Source organism: Fukomys damarensis, unplaced genomic scaffold (assembly GCF_012274545.1).
Source record: "Fukomys damarensis isolate Sample0158 unplaced genomic scaffold, DMR_v1.0_HiC HiC_scaffold_35, whole genome shotgun sequence".
Lineage (NCBI taxonomy): Eukaryota > Metazoa > Chordata > Mammalia > Rodentia > Bathyergidae > Fukomys > Fukomys damarensis.
The window spans coordinates 39,691,677-39,713,998 of record NW_022900947.1 but is presented as its reverse complement, the minus strand read 5'-3'; the positions used below and the strand labels follow the sequence as shown (position 1 = coordinate 39,713,998).

Below are 22,322 nucleotides of genomic sequence, written 5' to 3'. Positions count from 1 at the left end.
AGTCTGTTTTTGTTTTTGCTAGTACCATATTATTTATGGTAGTTATAATTTTAAATTAGAAAATATTGATGCCTTTAACTTTCTTCTGTTGAGTGGTCTCTTTGGGAGTTTTCTTTTTTTCCTGTGACTCCATATATATTTTTGGATTGTGTTGTTTTCAATTTCTGATAAGACTGAAATTGGAAACTTAGTAAGGATTACATTGAATCTGCACATTGCTTTGGTAGCGCAGACATTTTAATTATTCTAATCCATGAACATGCGATAGCTTTCCATTTATTTTTGTTTTTTTTTCAAGTTCTTTCATCAATGTTTTATACTTTTCACTACACAAATCTTTCACCTTCTTAGTTAAGTTTATTCTTAAGTATACAAGTGCTTTAGAATTAATTACTCTGAATTATTCGAGCAAAGTTTGGAAAGTGTTTTTTTATATTTAAATTGGTTCCAGTTTTTATCAAGAAAAGCTATTAGACTTTGGTAAGTGCTTTTTCTGCATCAAGTGGGAAAATCATATGGTTTTTACTTTTCATTCTGTTAATATTGTGTATTTTACTGATTGACTTGCATATTCCTTTAATTTTTATTCTGTTAATGTTATGTATTGTACTGATTGATATCCATGTCATAAATCAGCCTGTGTTATAGGGACAAATTCCACTTGGTTATGATGTGTAATCTTTTTGAAGAGTTGTTGAATTTGACTTGTTTATATTTTATTGAGGATTACTAAATCTGTGTTCATCAGAGATAGTAATCCTATAGATTTTTTTTATTTTGTGGTTACTACTAAGTTAAGTTTAGCTTAGGTATCAGGTCATGCTGATCTCATAAAATATTTGTGAAAGTGTTAATTCAAGTGCTATATTTGGAAGAATTAGTAAAGGTAATAATACTTTTTTGAATGTTTGGGGGAACTCAGCTGTGAAACCATATAGATTAGGGCATTTCTTTGTTAGAAGTTTTTAAATTACTATTTGAATTTCTTTTTTATGTATCTGTTCAATCTATTCTTGATTCAATTATATTTTTTCTAGGAATTTATTCATTTCATCTAGTTTATCCAAATTGCTTGCATATAATTGTTCATAATAGTCTCTTATGATCCTTTTTACTTGTGCAGTGTGTGTTGTAATGTCACTACTATACTTTCATTTCTGATTTTATTTGAATCTTCTTTTGTCATAGTCTAGCCAGTGCTTTGTCAATATTGATTAATATTATTACAGTCAAACCTTGGATTGCAAGTAACTTGGTCTGTAAATGTTCCACAAGATGAGCAAGGATTTATAAGAAAATTTAACTTGATAAACACGTGATGTCTTGCAATATAAGTAGTACATCATACTAAACATCACATAGTCACTTCTGGTTCTCTTTCTCACTGCTTTGATATGTACATGCTTTGGATTATGTGCAGAATGAATTACTCTTACAAGCCAATGTTTTACTGTGTTGTTATGTTTGAAAAACAAGTAATTTTTTTTTATTTTCCCCATATGACTTTTCTGTTCTCTGTTGTATTTCTTTCTTCTTTTCTTCATCTATGTTATTTTTATATTTTTATTATCTATCTTTGCAGTACATAAGATTACAGTCATCATGGAGAGTATATATGTGTGTGTGTGTGTGTGTGTGTGTGTGTGTGTAAGTATATGAATTATATCTTAATTATTTTTATTTACCCTTCCTGATTCCTTCCACTTCACTTTTTCCATCTTTAAATCTTTTTCCAATTTTCAAAAGATCTTCCTATTTCCTACTGCCTACCTTTTATTTTACTCTATAAATTATTTGTACTTTGAGTTTCTCAAATAAGGGAAGTTATGTGATCTTTAAACTTGTGTGTCTGATTTATTTCATTTTATATTCTGGTTTCAAGGTGCATCCATTTTCCTACAAATGACTTAAATTTATCCCTCTTCCTTTTTTTTTTTTTTGGTACTGGGGATTGAACTCGGGTCCTTGTGCTTGCAAAGCAGGCCACTGAACCAATGAGCTAAATCCCCGGCTAAATTTATCCCTTTTTATGGCAGTGTAGTACTTTACTGTATGTGAAGACCACATTTTCTTTTTTCTCTTGAGTGTTGGGAGTACAGGCCTGTGCCACTACACCTAGCTCATAAATCTACTTGCTTATGATGTATAATCTTTTCAATGATTTGTTATATTCTGTTCTCCAGAATCTTAAGGACTTTTGTGTGTATTCCATTAGATATTGGTTTCTGATTTTCTTTTTTAGTTTGGTTTTGGACTCAAGGTATGCTAGTTTCCAAAAGTGTGTTTGGAAATACTTCTTCCCTTTCAGTTCCATTAAAGGCTTTAAGGAGTAAGTTCTTATGTAATTCTGTAGTGAATCCATTGGTACCTTTTTTATTGCTGCCTCAATTTTATTGCCTGTTATTGGACTGTTCAGGGTTTTTATATCTCTTGGTTCAGTTTTGTTAATTGATGTGTATCTAGATATCCATCCATTTCTTCTAGAATCTCCAATTGATAGTGTTCAAGTTTTCATAGTAGCTCCTAATTTTCTTCATTTTGGCAGTGTTTGTTGTGAATTTGCCTTTTTCATTTGTATTTGTATTGTTATGGGTCTCATCTTTTTGTTAAGATTGGCTTAGGGTTGTCTTTTTTTTTTTTTTTTTCTTGGTACTGGGGATCGAACTTGGGACTTTGCCTCTGCAAGGCAGGCAGTGGAACCACTGAGCTAAATCCCTGGCTCTTTTTGTTTGCTTTTGAAGAATGATTTCTTTGATTTATTGATTCTTTGTATTTTTAATATCAATTTCATTAATTTTTGTTGTGATTGTTATAGTTTCCTTCCTTACAGTGGGTTTAGAATTAGATTGTTCTTGTGTTTCTAGGACCTTGATGTGTATCATTATGTTATTTATTTGGGTTTGCTCTGTTTTTCTTGTGTGAGCATCAGTAGCAATATGCTTTTCTCTTAGGACTGCTTCTGGCCTGTAAGTTTTAGCACATTCTCTTGGAATTATCATGTGCTTGTAGGGTTTAATTTCTTCCATGATATATCTATTACTCATTGATGGTTCAAGACTTTTTCTTAATATCTAGGTACTTGCAAAATTTCTAGGTATCTTTTGTGATTGACTTATAGTTTTTTTTCCTCAGTGATTAAGCAAACTTTAGGTCTAGTATGTGGCCTATTTGGAGAAAGTTCCATGTGCTGCCAAGAATGTATCATGTTTTGGTAGGGTAAAACACATGGTATACGTCTATCAATTTTATTTGTTCAAAGGTGTGTTTCTACTTTGCGATTTCTTTTTTAATATTTTGCTCAGTTCATCTGTCTTTTTGTGAAAAATTGGGTAATGAGGTCCCCACTACAATTGTGTTGATGTTTATTTGATCTTTTATGTTCAGTAGTGTTTGTTTTATGAAGTTGGGTGCACCAGTATTTGACACATGTATATTTAAAGCCATTATCTCTTCTTGTCGAATTGTTCCTTTCACCAATATGTAACGTCTTTTGCCTCTTCTGATCAGTTTTCACTTGAAGTTCACTTTGTTTGTAAATAAGATAGCTATCACTTTTTGCTTTTACAGTCTTGATGCATGGAACATTGTTTTCTTTCCTTTGACTTGTTGTTTCTGGGGGGAGGGAATTAGGTAAGTCACTTGTGTATAGTGTACCATTTAGCTTTGTTAATGGATCCAGTCTGTGAATCTGTGTCTTTTGTTAAGGGAATTGAAGCTATTTAAATTGCAGTTATTACTGAAAGGTATTGACCTATTCCTGTCAATGCATTTTTTTGTTGTTGTTGATTCCTTTATTTTTTCTTTTTGTTTAGCTGATTATCCTGTTGCTGTATTATTCCATTAGACTTTTTGGCATTGTTGGCTTCACTGTTTCTCTTTCTAGGATATCCTTGAGAAGTTTTTGGAGTGCTGGTTTGGTAGTCATGAATTTTTTAAGGTGTTTTTTTAAATCACGGGATGTTCTTAATCTCTCCATCAATTTTGAAAGATAGTTTTGCAGGATATAGTAGTCTGGGCTGAAAGTTGTTTTCTTTTGGGGCTTGAAACACTTCGTTCCAAGTTCTCCTGGCTTTTAAGGCTTGTGTTGAGACGTCTGCTGTAATCTTTATTGGCTTACTTTATAAGTAATTTGTAGCTTTTCTCTGATAGCTTTTAAGGGTCTTTTTGTTGGACTTCTTGGATTTTTAGTATGATGTGTTATGGAGAAATTTTTTAGGTCATTGTTATTTGGGGTTCTATATGCATGGCTTACCTGAATGCATGGCTTACCTGAACGTTGAATTATTTCCTTATACTTGGAATGTTTTCTGCCATGATATTTGTAAACATACATTTTATTCTGTGCTCTATGTCTTCTGACTTTTCTATAATTCCAGTTAATTTTGTAAGTCTATTTTTTATGAATTTTAGCTGGCGTATCAATTTTCCTTGCTGTTTTGTTGTTTTTAAGTTATATCTGAGTATATGATCTATCTATCTTTTAATCTGATATTCTCTCACATTGATCAATTTTGCTGTTTATTCAAGAGAATTCTGTATCTCAAGGATTTTTGTTTGGTATTTTTTCATGGACTACAATTCTTCAGTACATTTGTCATTCATGTTTTAAATGGTTTTGGGAAGCTCTTTTAATTTTTTATTTGATCTTTAAACTAAGTGATCAGCTCATTTATTAGTTCTACTATCTGTTTGTATCATTTTTGAGTTCACCAAGCATCTTTGCTTCGTTCATATAATTTAGCCATTTGGTGTCTAATTTTTCTCTCCATTGGTGCTCCTTTCATGTGCTTGGCAGTTTTGAGTCATTTTGCTTCTTTGTTTTCTCATGTATCTAGTGTGTGTGTGTGTGTGTGTGCACGTGTGTGTGCCTGCTGAGGGTTGATGTCAAATAGAGTGAAAAGACTTTGTTGTTGTTATTAAGATCACTTTAGATTCTGCTCTCCAGTGATATGCTCTTGGCTTTGTTTGTCAAGAAATACTTTTTACTACTCTGAGATAGTCAGTTTCATGAGATTGGACCCAGTCACTGTGTTGTAAGGAGAGAATTCTTAGTGGTTGTAACAGTGTCAAAAGATTCAAACATACATCAGCCATAAACATTAAACCTTGTTTTAACAGTTTCATCCTTTTATCAATGCCCCTTACATATTGTACTATGCTGCTATTAACAGTCTGTGATGTGGACAGAGGGTGAAGGAAAGAGAAAGGAGAAAGGAAAGAGGTAAGTCAGAAGAAGAGAAGGAAAGTTATAGGTAAAAAATGGACAAAGAGGTCGAACCCTGGTGGAATTCTTTTTTTAGATGGAACAAAGGTCTGGTGTTGATGAGATTTGAGAGAATATTTGGAGTGGCCGGAGGAGGGATGCAGAAGGAAGAAAGTGTAGTAAGAGACTGGGGTAAACTGTGAGACTGTGGGAACCCATTAATATGTTTGTAATTAGTTTCGTTTGGGTCCTCTCTGCACAATTTTGGTAATGAGCCTTCCAGGCCCCTGAAGGATGCTAGTTAAGTTAAAACACTCATTAATTCTAATTCTCTTTCTCATATATGCAAGCACTTCCTATATTTATGTCTTATGAAAGGTAGACCAGGAGAGAGAGAGGATAAAGAGATAAGAAAATGGGAGAGAGAGAGAGAAGAAAAAAAATGAAGAAAAAAAGTTAAAAAAAGGAAGAAGAAATACCAAGAGAGCAGAGTAAGCAAAAAATGAAATAAACAGTAAAGAAGAAAGAACAATAAAAAACCCAAGACATATAAATAAGCAAACAAAAACCCTTCACACAGTTATTATAGCATAGAACCTAAATATCCATCCAATTTCCTTTAACTTCAGTCAGAATCTGATAACAAGCAGCTAAGCTGGTTTCCTCCTTATAGTCTGCTTAATTCTCTGTGGGAATGGGTAGGCCTATTGATCCAGACAGTTCTCTGGCCTACCTCTTGGCTGCAAGCCATGATCTGGGCATGGCTGCTTGTAGGCCTTTGAGTCTGTTCCAAGATTTAGCCACCTTAGGTAACTTGGGAATAAAAGCATGTTATACTCTTTGCCTAATAATACCTGGTTCTTTTTTTTTTTGGTGGTGGTGATGGTGGGTACCAGGGATCCAACTAAGGACCTTGCACTTACAAGGCAGGCCCAATGCCACTGAGCTAAATCCCTGGCCCAATACGTGGTTCTTTATCAGTTTCTACCAGGGACCTCCTACTCTTTTTTTTTTCTTTTTTATTGAATTTATTGGTACAATCTAGGTATACAACACAGTTACATTCATCATTGGGATTCTGTACCTTTACATAATAGGTCTTGATTCTCATTTTTTCCCCTTGTCCCTGCCCTCCCTTCACCCCTTCCTCCCTTCCCCATTTACAAACACTTTATTTCCATTTTTTCAGTTTCTCATATTTTTTTCCTCTCCCTTATTACCTTTCCCCCACCCTTCCCACATTCCCTACACCTTTAGCCCTTTACTTCCTATTTCACATTATTAATTATCACATTAGGATCCCGTGTACTATTATAGTTTTTCACACCAAAGAAACTATTTGGTATTTCATTTAAAGAAATCTCTGTATGAACATTAAAAATAGGGAATCCTAAAATAAAACTAAAAAAGGAAAGTAAAAGAGAAAAGGCAATGATGAAACATTGAAATAGGGACCTCCTACTCTTGCTTCTTACACTTTAGGGCAAATCCAGAGTTCATGTCTGTGTTCTCCCTTCATGGGCCTTTTGCCTAGTGCATCATCAGGAGCCCTCTCTGTCTCCTGATCCATGGCCCCTCCTCAGTAACTGACCTAAGAACTCCATAGTCTAACCCACAGAACTTGGCGATACCAGGCTCAGCACAGGTCTTCTTTTCCTGGTGTGAGACTCTGGATGGTGGGCAATGAACAGGGTTTCACACCTCTCAGGTCTCCTCAGTGTTTGCTGGAACCATAAAGGACCTGCCCTGGTTTAGCTCTGCTGAATCTCACTTTTTTCCCTGGGTCTCCTGGGATGCAGTCTGTAGCTCCTCATCAGCGGGTTCAGTGGCTCAGAGTACTCCAGGATAGTGCTCCAGGTGCTTGGTAGCCCTCCACTGGGGGCAGGGGAATTCACTTGCTTGTACGGGATAGTGGGAAGCAGGTGTAGCACTGTGTCAGATCTCTCCTATGGTGAACACTTACTTTGGTCTGGCTCTGCTATATCTCCCTTTCTCTCCACTGTCTCCCAGGATGCAGTCCCTGCCAGTGAGTTCTGTGTTGCCTACAGCCCACAGTGTGTAGCTGCACTCTACTTACGGTGACGCTTCCCTTGCTGACACTGAATGACTTCATTGATTTTTCTTTTATTTTCTCTTACTGGGTCATTGTAAAAGACCTGTCTTCACAGATTCTTCTGATTCACCTACTATGTGAAGCTAGGTTCAACAGCACAGGGAAACCAGGAATGGTAGAGTACAGCTGTGGTTGGTACTGTAGGGGTGGAGGAATGAAGTGATAGCTATACTTCCCAGAGAGACTGGATACTTCATCAGCTCATATTGTGCTGGGCTACAACCCCAGAGGCAAGGTTGTGCAGCTGTTTGCCCCAAAGGGTGGAGTGGCATAGCTCAGACAAAGTTCTTTCTCTGAAGCAAAGGGTACCTCTCAGTTCAAGTACATGGGGCACAACTGCTCCGCTGGGCTGGGGCTGTGGGTCTCTGATGGTCTGGGTGTTGCATGTACCAGGGATGTACTAGTGGGCCTAGGTTCTGAGTAGCTGAAAGGCAGGACATGGTAGTAACTAGGAAAGGAGTACCTCTTAATGCAGCTTGTTTCCATGAGGTAGGGATCTGTAACAGCTTAGCTAGGCAGTTATGTATTGCCATGTGTGCAGGTGTTGCAGTGGAATGGGCCAATAGTCCAGGCTCTTGTGTATGATGAGGAAATAATTTTCTAGTCTATACCAAGTAGAAAGTAGCAAGTAGCTGCATTTATTGAAAAATTATGGGAAGCTGTGCTCAGGGCAAGTCCGTGCTACCCTAAGATAAGGCACAGACAGAAAAACGTGCTGGGGTGACAAAAAAACACTATACCTGGGTCAGAGTACACAAAAGTAGCAATAGCAATAGCAACAAAAGCAACAGAAAAGTTAAGCTTTTGGGATTTAAAGGATATGTACGTCATCTTAGTTGAAGATCAACCTGAATCTGTAGGTGTGACTGATAGGAATGATTGACAGGATACTGAGTCATCTTAGGGGCTGTCAACATGCATACTTGTCCCAGAATTCAATCTGATATTTATATATATGACATGTACTGTACATTCATGAACTTGTAATGAGATGGAAGTAGGGTAAGTATGAACAGAAGGTCAGGCTACAAGATCTAGCACACATGTGCTCTTGCCTAGAACATCAGAGACCTCCTGAGTTTTGTTATTTTATTTTCTACCTTTCTTAGGACAATGGAAGCAGGAATAACCATAGGGTACTGTTTAGAATTAAATAGAGGGAAGGGAGTGATTCCCTCAGCTCCACTGTTTCTAACTGTATTACAGACATGGTGCAGTCTGTGATGGCAGAACCTCAGAGATGTGATGGCTACAGGCCTCTGGAACAGAATGCACTCAAGCAGTGGCTCTGTTTCAACATGAGCAGTAGGAACCAGAACAAAATGTGGGCTCCTTTTCTGGAGTAGTGCAGTGTGAATGCCATCATAGGCAGATTGCTAAGTGAACTCAGGGCTTATGAGAACTGCAGGATTCTCCAAAAGCAAAGACTGCAAGTGTCTGTGGCAGGGATGAGGGCCATCTGCATACCTTTTCCCTGCAGGGAGAAGTCCCTTTTGGTTCTAACTTAGGCATGGAGGAGCAGAGGCAAAGTGCTTTCTTCTCTATCTAGGCATCCCAAGTTGTACTTTACAGGATTTCTTCCACTTTCATTTTGTACTATATTCCAGTGTTCTCTTTTAGTCACTGTCTTAGTTACTTTTCTCTCATTGCTGAGACAAAATATCTGAAACCCAAAATTAAAGGGAGAAAGGTTTATTTAGCTCACAGTTTGTAGAGATTTCAGTCCATTATCAGCTGGCTTCAAGGCACGATGACACATGCTAGAGAGGCAACAGTTCATGGCAGTGGAAGACAGCAGAAGCAACAAGGGAGCTTTACAGTATCTTTCTGCTCTTTTTATTTTATTCAGACTACATAGGGCAGGTAGCACTCACACCCTTAATTCTAGTGCCCTCAGACCTATCCCCACCATGAATTAGTCACGTACTCTAGATCCAGCCACCTCTGAAAAAGTATGAGACTTTGGGGGGACATATAAACACAAGCCATAACAGCACACTCTTCAAAATATAGCTGTTTGCAAGGCATGGTCGCACATGCCTATAATCCCAGCACCTTCAGAGACTGAGGCAGGAAGATTTCAAATTGAAGATCAGCCTGGGAAACTTAGACACATTTTCAAAGTAAAAAGTGAAAAGGCTGAAGGGCTGAAGATTACTTCAGTGTAAAGTGCCCCTGTGTTTGATCCCTATAACAACAATAAACAATTGATGTAATTGTTTATTGTCTTGGTCCTTTTCAAGGCATAGGGGTGGGGGAAGAGCATTAGGCACATTAGGTTGATAATCTTGCTTGTGAATCTTCTTGTGCTTTCTCAACATAAAAGATCTAGAACATATGGGAGTAGTGGGGGTGGGAACATGACATGGCAAGAAGGCCCATGGTTGTGTGATTAGAGTTTCTTTATTCACAGATTTCCTTAGGAGTAAGAATTCTTTTCCAAGTCAGAGTGGACCCACCAAGTAAATGCTTTCTCTGGCAGCCTAGTATTCTCTGCCTGGATATGGGGAAATCCATCCATTCTCTTCTTTGCTCTGGGATGAGATTATAAATGTTAAGACATTGTTTAAGTTAGCCTTAGGAAGGCTGCATTTCCATAGAATGTGAAATCATAAATGTTTCTGGTGGTTTTATATTTCACTGTTATGCATAACTTCATGGAGAGTTTATTTTCTATTTGTGACCTCAGATCCTGCAGCAGTTATATTGTATGCTAGCCTCAAACTAGATTTTTCAGCAGATTTCTGAATTTTGGACCTATCGAATTAATTTGATTCATATTATTAAAATGCTCTTTTCACATTAGTTTCTTCTATTACTGCAATACTCAAAAATTTGTGAACGAAGAAACCATACTTTTAAAGGCTATCCCAGAAAACCTTCTTCAGTATTTATGGTGTTATAAAAATGGACATCGATTCACAGCTGGGCTTTATCCAAGTTCTACTATCCAGATGTCTGTATGAAACAGACATTACTTTGTTTCAGGACTCAGAGAATATTTTGAAAGTAATACTAACACAAACTTACAGAAAATTCAAACAACAGCATATTTAAAATAAAAAGTGAATATATAATGCTCCCATTTCCCTATCCCCACCATATTACTCTTCAAAGTAACTTTTATTACATTAATGTCTTGCCTTCCAAGCATTTTCTATGTAACTGGATAAGAAAGTAAATAAATAAACAGTAATGAGAAAAATAAAATTAAAGTGCATACTGATTTGGTTTCCATTTTGATATTTTCTCACTCTAATTAGAGTTTTGAGTACCCAGAATAAACTACCATGAAAGAAACTTAATTTTACAGTGTGCTTAATTTTAAACATTATGTATACTTTTAAATTACTTTAAATTGTGTTAAATTTAATTTAAAGTGCATAGGGATATTGGTATAAGCTTGGAAAACTGTCAGAAAGTATCAACTAAAGTTAAAAATTTACTTACCTACCAGCTCCCTACTGTGGGTATATAGCTGAAAGTATGTGTTAGAATGTTCATAGTATCATTATATATAATGGCCCCCAAATATAAACATAAATGTGCTCCAATAGTAGAATGGATAAAGAAACTAGTATAGTCATAGTCATACAGAGTAATAAAACACAGTAACAGTAAAAAGATTGTGATTTTGGGGTAAAATTAAATAACTGAAGCCAAATACATAGAAATGTACATGTAGGATTGTGTTTAAAGGAAGTTCAGAAATAGGCAGAAAATAATCTGTTGTGATAGAGATCAAAGTAATGGTTTACCTTTTCCTGACTTTTGACTGGATAGGTGTCTTCTGGAAAGCTTGGATGTATTCTAGTGCTTGATCTGGGTAGTAATTACATGGATAGTCATATATATAAAATTATTTGAACTGTGTGCTTAAGATATGTGTACTTTACTGTCAGCTCATACTCTCACTTTTCACTGCCATTATACTGGAGACACCTGAGTTTGGAGTTGCTCATGTTTTGGGCAGGTGGCTTCTTCTTTGGTGCAGGGCTTTTTCATATATTCTAAGCAAAGACTTTTCCAGGGCTGGGGATAAGTTTTTATTTATTTATTTTTTATTCCATCAATCGGCACTCTTCCATTTCTCTTTTACTTCCAGGAATTTATTCTTCATTAAATTAAAAAGAAGTGCATGATAAGTCAGAATTCAATTATTACTATAATTACTTAAATATTCTTATCTAACACTGCTTTGTTTCCTGATAAAACTGTAGAAGTATATTTAGGTCTCCTAGCTGGAAGTTATGTTCATGTTGTATTATAACATGTAGGAATTCTTTTCATTTAGGCAGAGAGTTTCTTTTTGGTGATGCTGACATTGTTCTGAAATTACATAGCACTGATTGCTGTACTAGTGTGTGAATATATGATAACCCACCAGATTATAAATTTTATGCTATATGAATTATATGTAATAAAACTTTTCTTTAAAAACACACTCTTAGAAAATATTATAAAAATAAAATATTTGGACAATGTTTAAAGATAAATGAGAGAATGCAAAATATAGGAAATTGGTAAAGAAGAAACTTGAGACTTCCCTAGATGTGAAGAAAGCCATTTTAACCTGAATGGGCTTACTGAGCAGCAAATAGAAATAATTTTTAAAATTTCTCTAAGTTAGACACAGTCACTGTGATTCCCAGAGTACTAGAGAAGGAGAGGATTCTTACGAGATCTCGAGATCTCAAGATGAAAAAAACTAATCTACAAAGGAACCAGTAATGAGACAAGCACATATTTCTCATCAGCAACTCCTGAATACCAGAAGATGACGAAGCAATATATTATCTTCAACCAAGAAGTCTAATCCCAAATATACTGTGACTAAACTATGAGGGCAAGAATCATTTTTTTCAGACAATAGATATGCTTTTCTGAGGAAATTACTTGAGGACCTCCACCAAAACAAGGTGATACACCAAGAAAGAAATACCAAGGCCTTAAGAAAACAATGATCCAACTGTAGAAAGCAATCAAAGGAGTTTCTGGTTGATGCCTATGAATAAAGGCGAGAGTCCGTCTGCCTCAATAGGACAGGAGGCTGACAGAGTTTGAGAAGTGTTGAGTATGAGGAACTCCAAAGACAAAATAGTGTATTTAAGATTAGAATAGTTTAAAGCTTTGATTAAGGTAGATAATGAAAACAAAACAAAAGAAAATGAAACACTCTTTTTTTTAAAAGACCAAAAAAAATATTTATGTGAATGATGAAATGTAATTATAGTGCGTAATTTGGCTTTGTTGTAAAGTTATATAATTTATTTTATAATGATGTAAACATTATTGATTGATTTTTTAACTTTTAGAATCATACTTATAGAAAAAGCACGATACTGAATTATAGTTATGGAATAAACCGTGAATACTATCAATCTTGACAGAGTAAAAATAAAAATACAGGTGTTTTAAAAGATGGAACGGTCAAAAGAGGAGTGAAAGGACAGTTAAGGGACTAAATATCCTCTTCTTAGATCTTGAACAGCCCTGTGATACCGTCTATAGTTGAAACCAAAAAAGAAACCTTAAGCATATAATGTAAATTATAAAAATAACCAACAGATGAGGCAAAAAGATACTGAATTACTTTGTCTGCTTAGAGACTATGTCATAATCTCTTTGTTGGTGTGCTCCTATCCCTCTTTTCTTGCTTTTTATCATTCTCACAGAATCTCCTGTCAAGAGGACATAAACACTTGTGCTCAGGTAGCCTCTTGAGCCTTTTGTACATTATTTACAAAACTCCTAAGCCATCTTCATACACAAAATTCTGGCTCTTTTATGTTAGCTATTGAACTGACATTCCAAGTTTTCTCTAATAGTGCTGTCTACCAGTAAGTAGTTTAATTTTAGTAACATTGCCTCTTTGTCTATTTATTGGTAGGAGTTACTTAAATGCATTCCTGAAAATTTTCTATTTTCCAAAATTATATGCTAGTATCAGGGCTCATGGTGAAAAAAGTTAACAATCAGTGGTAGCCCTTGCGAAAGTCTATGCAACTTTGTAATCAGAGCATTGACAAGAGCAATAGAATCTTGATAAAAAATTCTAACAGTTAAAAAGACATACATAAATATTACAGCAAATGTTCACTTGATGTAAACAAAAGAGTTGAAGGTAGCTCCTTGGAAGTTGGTACAGGAGAAGTCTAGGTTGTTTTGTTATGGAGGCAAAAAGGCAGTATGCAACAAAGATCAGGATGAATTGAACAGGAAGTACTTGGAAGATGGGTCATATGGCCAGTAGAGCCAAGAGGAAGAGCTGGGGGTGACAGGTGCTTCTTGAACTATGCAGTTCTTTCTGTGGCTGTGGTGTTCAGCTGTGTTCATTTGCTTTGTGCTCAGCAGCTGTTATTTGATGGTACCAAATATTTAAATAATGGGAAAAATTCACAAATGAACAGTATGTCTTATTAACATTTTTCCTGTTTGCCAATTGTGTATAAATTAGTAAGGCAGAGTCTTAGCAGAATATATTATATTTAAATGTTTCAATATACTTTGCCTTTATCCTGGTAGAAAATGATTGAAAAGGAGGAAAATTAAATGCTGATATTGATTTTTGGGACTGGAAGTCTTGTAAAACCCGTAAGTCTACTTAATCAGGTTCCACACATCACATAATAATTCATGTTTGCAGGAATATGATGAATAAAAAAGTGCAATGATATTATGGCTACTTCTTATATCAAGAAGTTTTTTTTTATTTTTATAAATAGTAAAATAATATAATCTGTATTAGACAGAATTTCTGTTGGTGGTTGCCCTCTCCCCTCATGATAGCTATAAGATTAAATCAAACATTGCACTGATAAAATTCTATTTAAGAATGCCAATGAAGAATGAGATATATGTAGATATTTTAAACATATTTTACTAAGCCACAAAACAGGGTGAGCAAGCTATTATTTGCTGCATATGCAGTAATGTGAATAGGTTTAATATAGCATTTGAATTCAATTAAACCAATATTTTAAGGGTTACAGAGACTATTAAAATAAAATGTTATATTATTTTATTTTCCAAATTTGTACCCGTTTCCTCAAGAGCTAATTATATTGAAATGAGTTATAAAAAACTTATTTAATGTTAAGTGAAAGAAATCAGACATTCAAGTTAAATATTGCATATTTAATATTGAGTTTCTCTGAGAAACTCAAAATATAAATAAAAATCAAAATAAAAAATAGATAATAGGAATTACTGAGATCTTTGTCAGGGTGGTAGGGGATGAAGAGGTGGAGGGAGGAGAAAGGGAGGAAAGGGTAAGAGGATTAAAAAAAGGAGTTAACTGTACTGTATACCTAACATGTACCTATAAACTTAATGAGAGGAAAAAAAAAAGGAATTAAGATGTATTAGGTACATGTACTAAATCCCCACAAAGAATGTAAACATTATGTACTACAAACATGTACCAATAAAAAATAGAGAATTGGTGGCTGATAGAGCTTTATATTTCTCTAAGCTAAATTGAAATATGGTGCCTGTTTTTCTTTCTTTAAAATAAGAAAAATATAAAATTTAATAGCATTTCTTAGCTGAAAACTACTTTTCAAATGTCAAATTGTCATTTTCTAAAAGATGTATAGTATGCAGTCAATATAAAATAAGCTTTGTTTTGTGGTTCTAAAAAATGTGTTGCAAAGCCTTCTGGGGTGACGTTTTAAAATTACCATGTAAAGCTGCCTGACAAATGTTTTTTTTTTTTTTTGTAAAGTTAGGTATGGGTAAATGTTCTACCCATTACTTTTCAACATCTGTTTCTAGTTGCTTGTTGCTTAGTTAATGTGAAGTAAGAAGCTTTTTTTTTTTCAAATTATGAATCCCACTACAACATTTTTTAGTTTTCAGTTAGTTGGTTTTCATTTGTTTTATTTTTTTTTGTAAGGTTGTGACAAAATGTAAATTTTGAGAATGTCAGAAGTCTATATTTTAAAGCATCTTCATACAGTATTTTTTTTTTACTAAGTCTCAGCATGTTAATGGATTTTTAGGAAGAAAAATTGTGCTTTCATGACATCTAATGCAGTGTTAGTTGCATACGTGTGTAAGAAAAGGATATACAGTACTGTATAAAAGGCTACAGCTTGCTTCTTTGCAAATGAGGAATGAGTCCATGTTTTGGCAAGGGAGCAAAGAAACCAGTGAGACTGACCTCCCTACTTACCATTCATGCTGCTCTTTCTCTTCAAATGCTTACTTACTCTGACCAGTTGGCAAAAAAGAACTTTGAAATTTTAATCTCTTCAAAAATTAATGAAAATATAGAAATATATGCTACAGGCTTTTGAGCTTCTTATGGCAAGGTCTTTATTTTTGTGAGTATATAATGATCTGTAGCAAAAACTATGAAGTGATACCTGCTTTTTAACATTGCATAAGACACTATGCTGTCAGCCCTCTGACAGTGCTTACAGGTACAGCTCATATCTTGTTGGTTATCTCATGATGTTACCATGAAACTCAGAAAGGGGCATATGTGCTTAATCACTTTGTAAGGCATAAAGTGCTAGGTAAATGTATGTGGATTCCCTGGCAATAATAAAAATTAGTTGTAATAACGAATGAATTTGAATTTCAGTGTCAGAGAATGATCCACAAATAGGTCATGTGTGAGAATTGTAAAAATGGTTTACTTATTGCCTCCTTTTTACCTGAGGGGGAGAATTTGCTACTTAGAAGTCTTGTGCAAGACACTTGAAGGCATGAAATTTAACAGATTGGTGAATGGGAGGAGAATCAGTCACAGTATTTTTATAGATAGAAGTCGGACTTGGAGGCTCCACAGGAGTACAGCAATAAATTATGTGTTTTATATAATATGTGTATGTGTTTTGTACAGTATTTATCCTTTTATGAGCTGGGTTCTCTTGCTTTAAATCTAGGATACCATTGTATTGTGTGTTTTATGGCAAGCCAAAACCTTTCTTATTATATCCTATTTTCTAGTGTTTTGTCACCCTAGTTTTCTATACTTTTTTGTTCCATGTAACAGGCACCTTTTACCCTCATGAATATTATGAGCCCACTGATATCAGTGATAAAGTTTTAGCTATAGTCATAACAGGTTTCTCTATGTAACTATAAATCTTAGCTTTTTGATTTTTGAGTTCCCAGAGACACACCAAGTTGAGCTCAAGAATTGTTTATTTGCATGACTTAGAAATTTTTTCAGGTATTAAGGAATTATAAAGTGAATTAGTAATATTACCTTGGTCAGATCCCATAACATCTGCTTCCTTACTTGCAAAATACAGGTAATACTATCAGCTTTGCTGTTGTCACCATGTTGTTTGAAAAATAGTAACTTAGGAAAGCTTGCAAATACAAATTCTGTACAAATACCAGACAGCAGTATTATTCATGGCATCCTCATAATTTTTACTCTTCTCAGAAGAGGATATGCTGATTAATTATTATGTTTCTCCAGGGAGAGTTACTCCAGGGCAGCTCACATCTTATATTCAGCTCTTCAAGAACAACCTCAAAGCTCTAAGGAATCATTGTGGGATCCTCCAGCTTGGGCTGGCTACAGTTCAAACTTTGAAACACCCACAGACTGCCAAGTGGGACAACTTTCTGGCACTTGAAAGGCTTCTTCTTCAGGTATGTTGCTATAGGATATTGTTGGCTATTAATAATTATAGTTTTCACTACCAGGGGAAAACTTTGATATTATAGTCTTGACAATATATCATATTGTTGAAATGTGACCCATGTTGAATTCTCTAAGTGCTCCCAAATAAAAATTCAAGTACATAGAGACTTTGTCCACACCCATTTAAAAAAAATTTTTGACAGTGATACCTTTGATTTCTTACTCCTAAGAATTTTCTTTTGGATATTTGACTAACCTTTGAAACTTCTTTTCAATTTTATGCCACTTGGATTCTTCTTGATATTTATGGCTAGTTCCTTTTTTACTTTCTCTGTAAAATATTGCTGCTATTGACATTTCTTCTCATATGAATGATTCTCTAATCCTTAAAAAATATAGAGCATGTACTACAAAATGGTATTTAGCAAAAGATGAAGAGAGTTGAACTCCATTTGTAGTGCTGATGCAAAGATTTGTGCTTGGGGAGGTAACTTTTCATGGTCAATGAAATGTATTCCTGGGAAGTTAAAAATTTTTTTTGTATTGCAAAATATAAATTATAAAGTATTTAAAATACTTTTAAAAAGTATAAATATTATAAAGTATAAACATAAGCAAAATGACAAATATCTCTGTACTATCTAAATAGACAATACAGTTTTTCCTTTTGCCATTTCTCTTACTTCTTTTCATTAAAGAAATAAAATGAGACAAAGTTATTCTGGTTCCATATAAATTTTTGGATTCTTTTTGAAAGTTCTGTGAGGAAGGTTGTTGGCATTCCGATTGGAACTGTATTAAATCTGTATATCAGTTTTGAAAGTATGGCCATTTTGACTTATTTATTTATTTATTTTTGGTACCGGGGATCACACTCTGGACCTTGAGGGTGGGAGGCAGGAGGTGGAAGCCCGGCCCTATTTTGACCTATTTAGGAACAGGAGATATCTTTCCATTTTCTGATGTCTTCTTTGATTTATTTTTTTCAAAATACTATATATTATGTAGAGATCTTTCATTTTCTGGTAGGTTAGGGTAATTAGGTATTTCATTTTCTTGTAGTATTTAATTTTTTTCAAATTGTGAATGATATTGTTTTATTAATTTCTTCTCCCTGAGTTCATCCTTGGAGCACTATTAATTTTTATGCATTGATTTTATAATCTGCTACATTGCTGGAATTAGTTATTAATCTTAGGAGTCTTTTGGTAGATTATTTTGGGTCTTCTCTATAAAGGATCATATCATCAGTGAATAATGATAGTTTAACTTCTTTCTCTCCTATATATGTCTCTTTTATTTCTTTCTCTTGTCTGATTGCTCTGGCTAATATTTTGAAGAGGGATGATGATAATGGACATCCTCATTTGGTTCCTGATTTTATAGGGAATACTTTCAATTTTTCCTGATTTTGTGTGATATCAGCAATAGTTCTCTCATGAATAACTTTTATCTGATTGAGATAAAAAAGTCTAACTCTAAATTTTTCTCCAGGGTTTTTAAAACTCCTGAATGTATGTTAGATTTTGTCAAAGGTTTTTTCTGCATCTATTGAAATGATCCTGTGATTTTTGTCTTTACTTCTTTTTATGTGATGTGTTACATTTATTGATTTGTGTATCTTGAACTGTCCTTGTTTCACTGGAATGAAGCTTACTTGATCATGATGTATGTATGACCTTTTTGATCATTTGTTGCATCTACTTGACACTATCTTGTCGAGGATTTTTGTGTCCATGTTCATTAAGAGATTGGCCTCTAGTTGCCTTTTTCATTTGGGTCATTTTTTGGTTTTGGAATTAGGGTAATGGTAACTTCCAGGAATTACTTTGGGAGTGCTCCTTCCTTTTCAATATTATTAACAAGTTTAAAGAGTGTTGGTGTTAGATCTTCCCTGAAGTTCTTGTACAATACAGCAGTGAATCCAGTGGTATCTGACCTTTTCTTAGTTGGTAGACTTTTTTTATTCTTACTTCAATTCCACTGCCTATTATTGTTATTACTCAAGGTTTTTATATCTTCTTAGTTCAGTTTTCACAGTTCATCTGTATTATGAATCTGTCCATTTCTTCTGAATTTTTAAATTTTTTTGGAGTCCAGATTTTCAATGTTGTTGCTAACCATCTTCTGGATCTAGACAAGGTACCTTGTGATTTTACCCTTTTCATTTCAAACTGCATTGATTTGAGTCTTTGCTTTTTTGGTAAGATTTGCCAGGGATTTATAGATTTTATTTTGTCTTGTATAGAGCAAGCTCTTTTGTATTTTTCTTTTGTCTCAGTTTCATTAATTTTGGCTCTGACCTTAATAATTTCTTTCCTTGTAGCTTTGGATTTGGATTGTTCTTGTTTTTCTAGTACCTTAAAGTACATCATACTGTTTCTAATTTGGGTTTTCGCTGTTATTTTGATGTGAGCATCTTTTTGATGTAAGCATTCCTCTTAGAACTGCTGTCATTGTAGCCTATACATTCTGTTATGTTTTTTGACCTGGGATCATGCATTTGTATAATTTCTGTGGCTTCTTTTGCCATTGATTTTTAGTGTCATTGCACTGTGATATGCATGATAATTTTGATTATTTTGTACTTTATTGGCTAATATATCATCTATTTTGGAGAAGTCCCATGAGCTACTGAGGACAATCTATTCTGTTCTTATTGGGTGAAATGCTGTAGATATCAATTAAGTCCATTTGTTTGAAGGTTTTGTTTAGCTCTCCTATTTTTCTGTTGAGATTTTGTGTAGTTAATCTATTTGTGACAGTGGTGTATAGAGGTCCCCCATTTTAATTAGGTTGATGTTTATTTGATCTTGGATATCCTCACCTGCTCAGGCTTTGACACTGTCCTGGTATGCTATTCGTTCCCCCAACCTGTATATGGATATCTTTTGATTCTGAAAACCTAAACAGAGCTGCTGCTGTGTACCCTTCTCTGAATCTCCTCCTCAAGATGTCTCCTTCACCTCTCTGTTAACCTTGTCTCTGTAATAAAGTACTTTAGAATGCCACCTTGAGAAGAGGAAATACTTGTGTTAGCTCATAGTTACAAAGGCTTCAATCCATGGCCAGTTAGTTCCATTGCTTTTAGGTCTGTGGTAAGGCAGAAACATCATGGCAACAAGGTTTGGTTGAGGAAAGATGCTCTCCTCATGGTATCCAGGAAGCAGAGAGAGAAGGAAAGAGCCTAAGAGGAAGCAACTGGGGACCAGATGTTGTCTCCAAGGTCACATTCTCATGATCCTCCATTTCAACTAGGTCCACCTCTTGTTCCTATCACTTCTGATAATGCCATCAAATTATGATCTTATCAGTGGATTAATTCCCTGGTGGTTAGAGCCCTCATCATCTAATCACTTCCTAGAAGCTCATCAACAAACCAAGACTTCAACACAGTGAGCTTTTGCGGGGATATACCATACCATAACAACCACCTTTGGGTACAGTTAGTAGTCAGGGTTTAGGCAAGGGAATACATTAAATACAGGACACATAATTTATAAGGTTATTTTATGGTAATTACCCAGAGTCAAATGCAAAGGAGTACAAGAGAGATTAACTGCATACTAGAGGTCTAAAGTTCCAGCTGAGGGCCTGTATCCCAGCAATTTCCCATATAAGTCTAGCTAAAGGTTCAGAGTCCAAGACATTGTCCTCCAAGAGCCCTCAGCAATGTCTCATGCTTGTCTGTATTGACGATCTGCACTTGGAAGGCCCAGGCCAGTGATGGAAGCCAGAAAATGTATGCCGGTGATATGATGGATTTGTGCTACCAAGCTGAGGGTTCCACATTGGAGCCAGGAAGTGATGCTTATGGTGAAGATCAGAGATTCACTGATAAAAACAACAGCCATTCCCACTGACAGCAAGGCCCTGAGCTTCTTCTGTGATAAGAACAGCCTAGTTTGCATCAGGAAAACTATCTGCAGCAAGCTTCTCCTAGAAAATCAACAGACCAAAATCTTCCCCTTCAGTTCTCTTTTCATGACAACAATCCTCAGGTGGATCTTCCACACCTAGACCATGCTGATTTAGTTCACCTGGTCATTACAAGTTTGGCCATTAATCCTACAGGTCCTGGTTGTCATGTGGACTTATTCCTCAGGTTCTATTACTGGGGCCTGCCCACCCTATACTACACCTGGAGGCTTCTGCTTTTATCTTCATTTCCTACAACCCATGCTTAGCCTTGCCTCCCTTAGATGACTTCCTCTAAAGTGAGCCTCTCCATAATTGAATAAAAATGTTTAAAAACAAGGCCAGACAAAAATTTTCTCCTAAAAAAAAGATAACCTGTCAACTTATTAAAGTTTTCTGAAGAAACTTGATGAAATATTAATTCTAAGCCATTTTATATTTATGATTATGTAATTTTTAGAATCTCTTATTGCATAATAGACTGCTAGACTATTTTATTGATATGATGATGGTATTTGGTGTGGTTTCTTCATTGAGTGGAAAAGAATTTAAAAGACTAGGGAAAAGAAGTAAACGTTTAAAAGGTGAAAACTCTTCTTTTGTCGTATTGCATATCACCCTGGCTAGCACTGGGTTCTCAGTCATTTCTTGGTCATTTACAAGTCAGTGTTTCAGCATAGACAAACTTATACACTGGCTGTTGTAATTGCTTTTTGTTTATTAACATGTTTATTTTATGTAGTATGCACTCATCCTTTAGTTTAATGTTATAATATATGGTCAGCTATCCCTTTTACAGACTTTGGTTAGAAAGTGGATCACATGAGTTTATTTTGACCATGAAGGCAACATTTAGCTTTTTCCAAGGGCGTGAGAGGCACCAAGAAATCCCAACCAGAAATGAGAATTGTTTATTTTTTTGGAAATTCGTTTCTACCTCTTTCTACCAGGCCTCCATTACTGAAACCTCAATGTTGATTCTATGGCCTAAGTAACATTATAGACAACCTTGGTCAAGAAAAAGAAAGTGGTACTGGAAATCAGCTCAGAATGGTTACAGTCATGGATTGTTCTCACTGCAGGCTTGTGGGTCAGTGGTTTTGGTGATCTAATGGTAAGTCAACAACAGAGTTGAAGACTGTTCAGAAAGATCTACATTTGAAGCAGGCTCTGTACTATGATGGGTTCATGAATTTAATTAAGAAAGTTGCTCAAAAGAGAAACTCTTTGGGAAAATCTAATATTTATTACCAGTAAATATACTTTTAAAGCCAAAGGAGATAAGTTGTCTGTGTTTCTTGTTTTCTCTTATTTTTCAGTATCAAAGGCAGTGGTTTAGACACTGCCTAAATGTGTTCCAATTTTTGAACAATTCTGTTTCTGTTTAAAAGAATAACAAATTTAACCTGAACATAAACATGTTTATTATGCTTTTAATGAGTGTGTTCATAAAGTGGCTTGTGTGTGTGTGTGTGTGTGTG

At 35.1% G+C, this 22,322-nt stretch overlaps 1 protein-coding gene across 1 annotated transcript in view; it reads left to right on the top strand.

The window, feature by feature from the left end:
* Scfd2 (sec1 family domain containing 2) overlaps positions 1–22,322 on the top strand; it is a 419,781-nt gene that overhangs the window by 90,154 nt on the left and 307,305 nt on the right. The window contains exon 4 of the mRNA XM_010640292.3: positions 16,756–16,931. Within this exon, the coding sequence (XP_010638594.1) occupies positions 16,756–16,931 (176 nt within the window). The remainder of the gene's footprint in view (positions 1–16,755; positions 16,932–22,322) is intronic.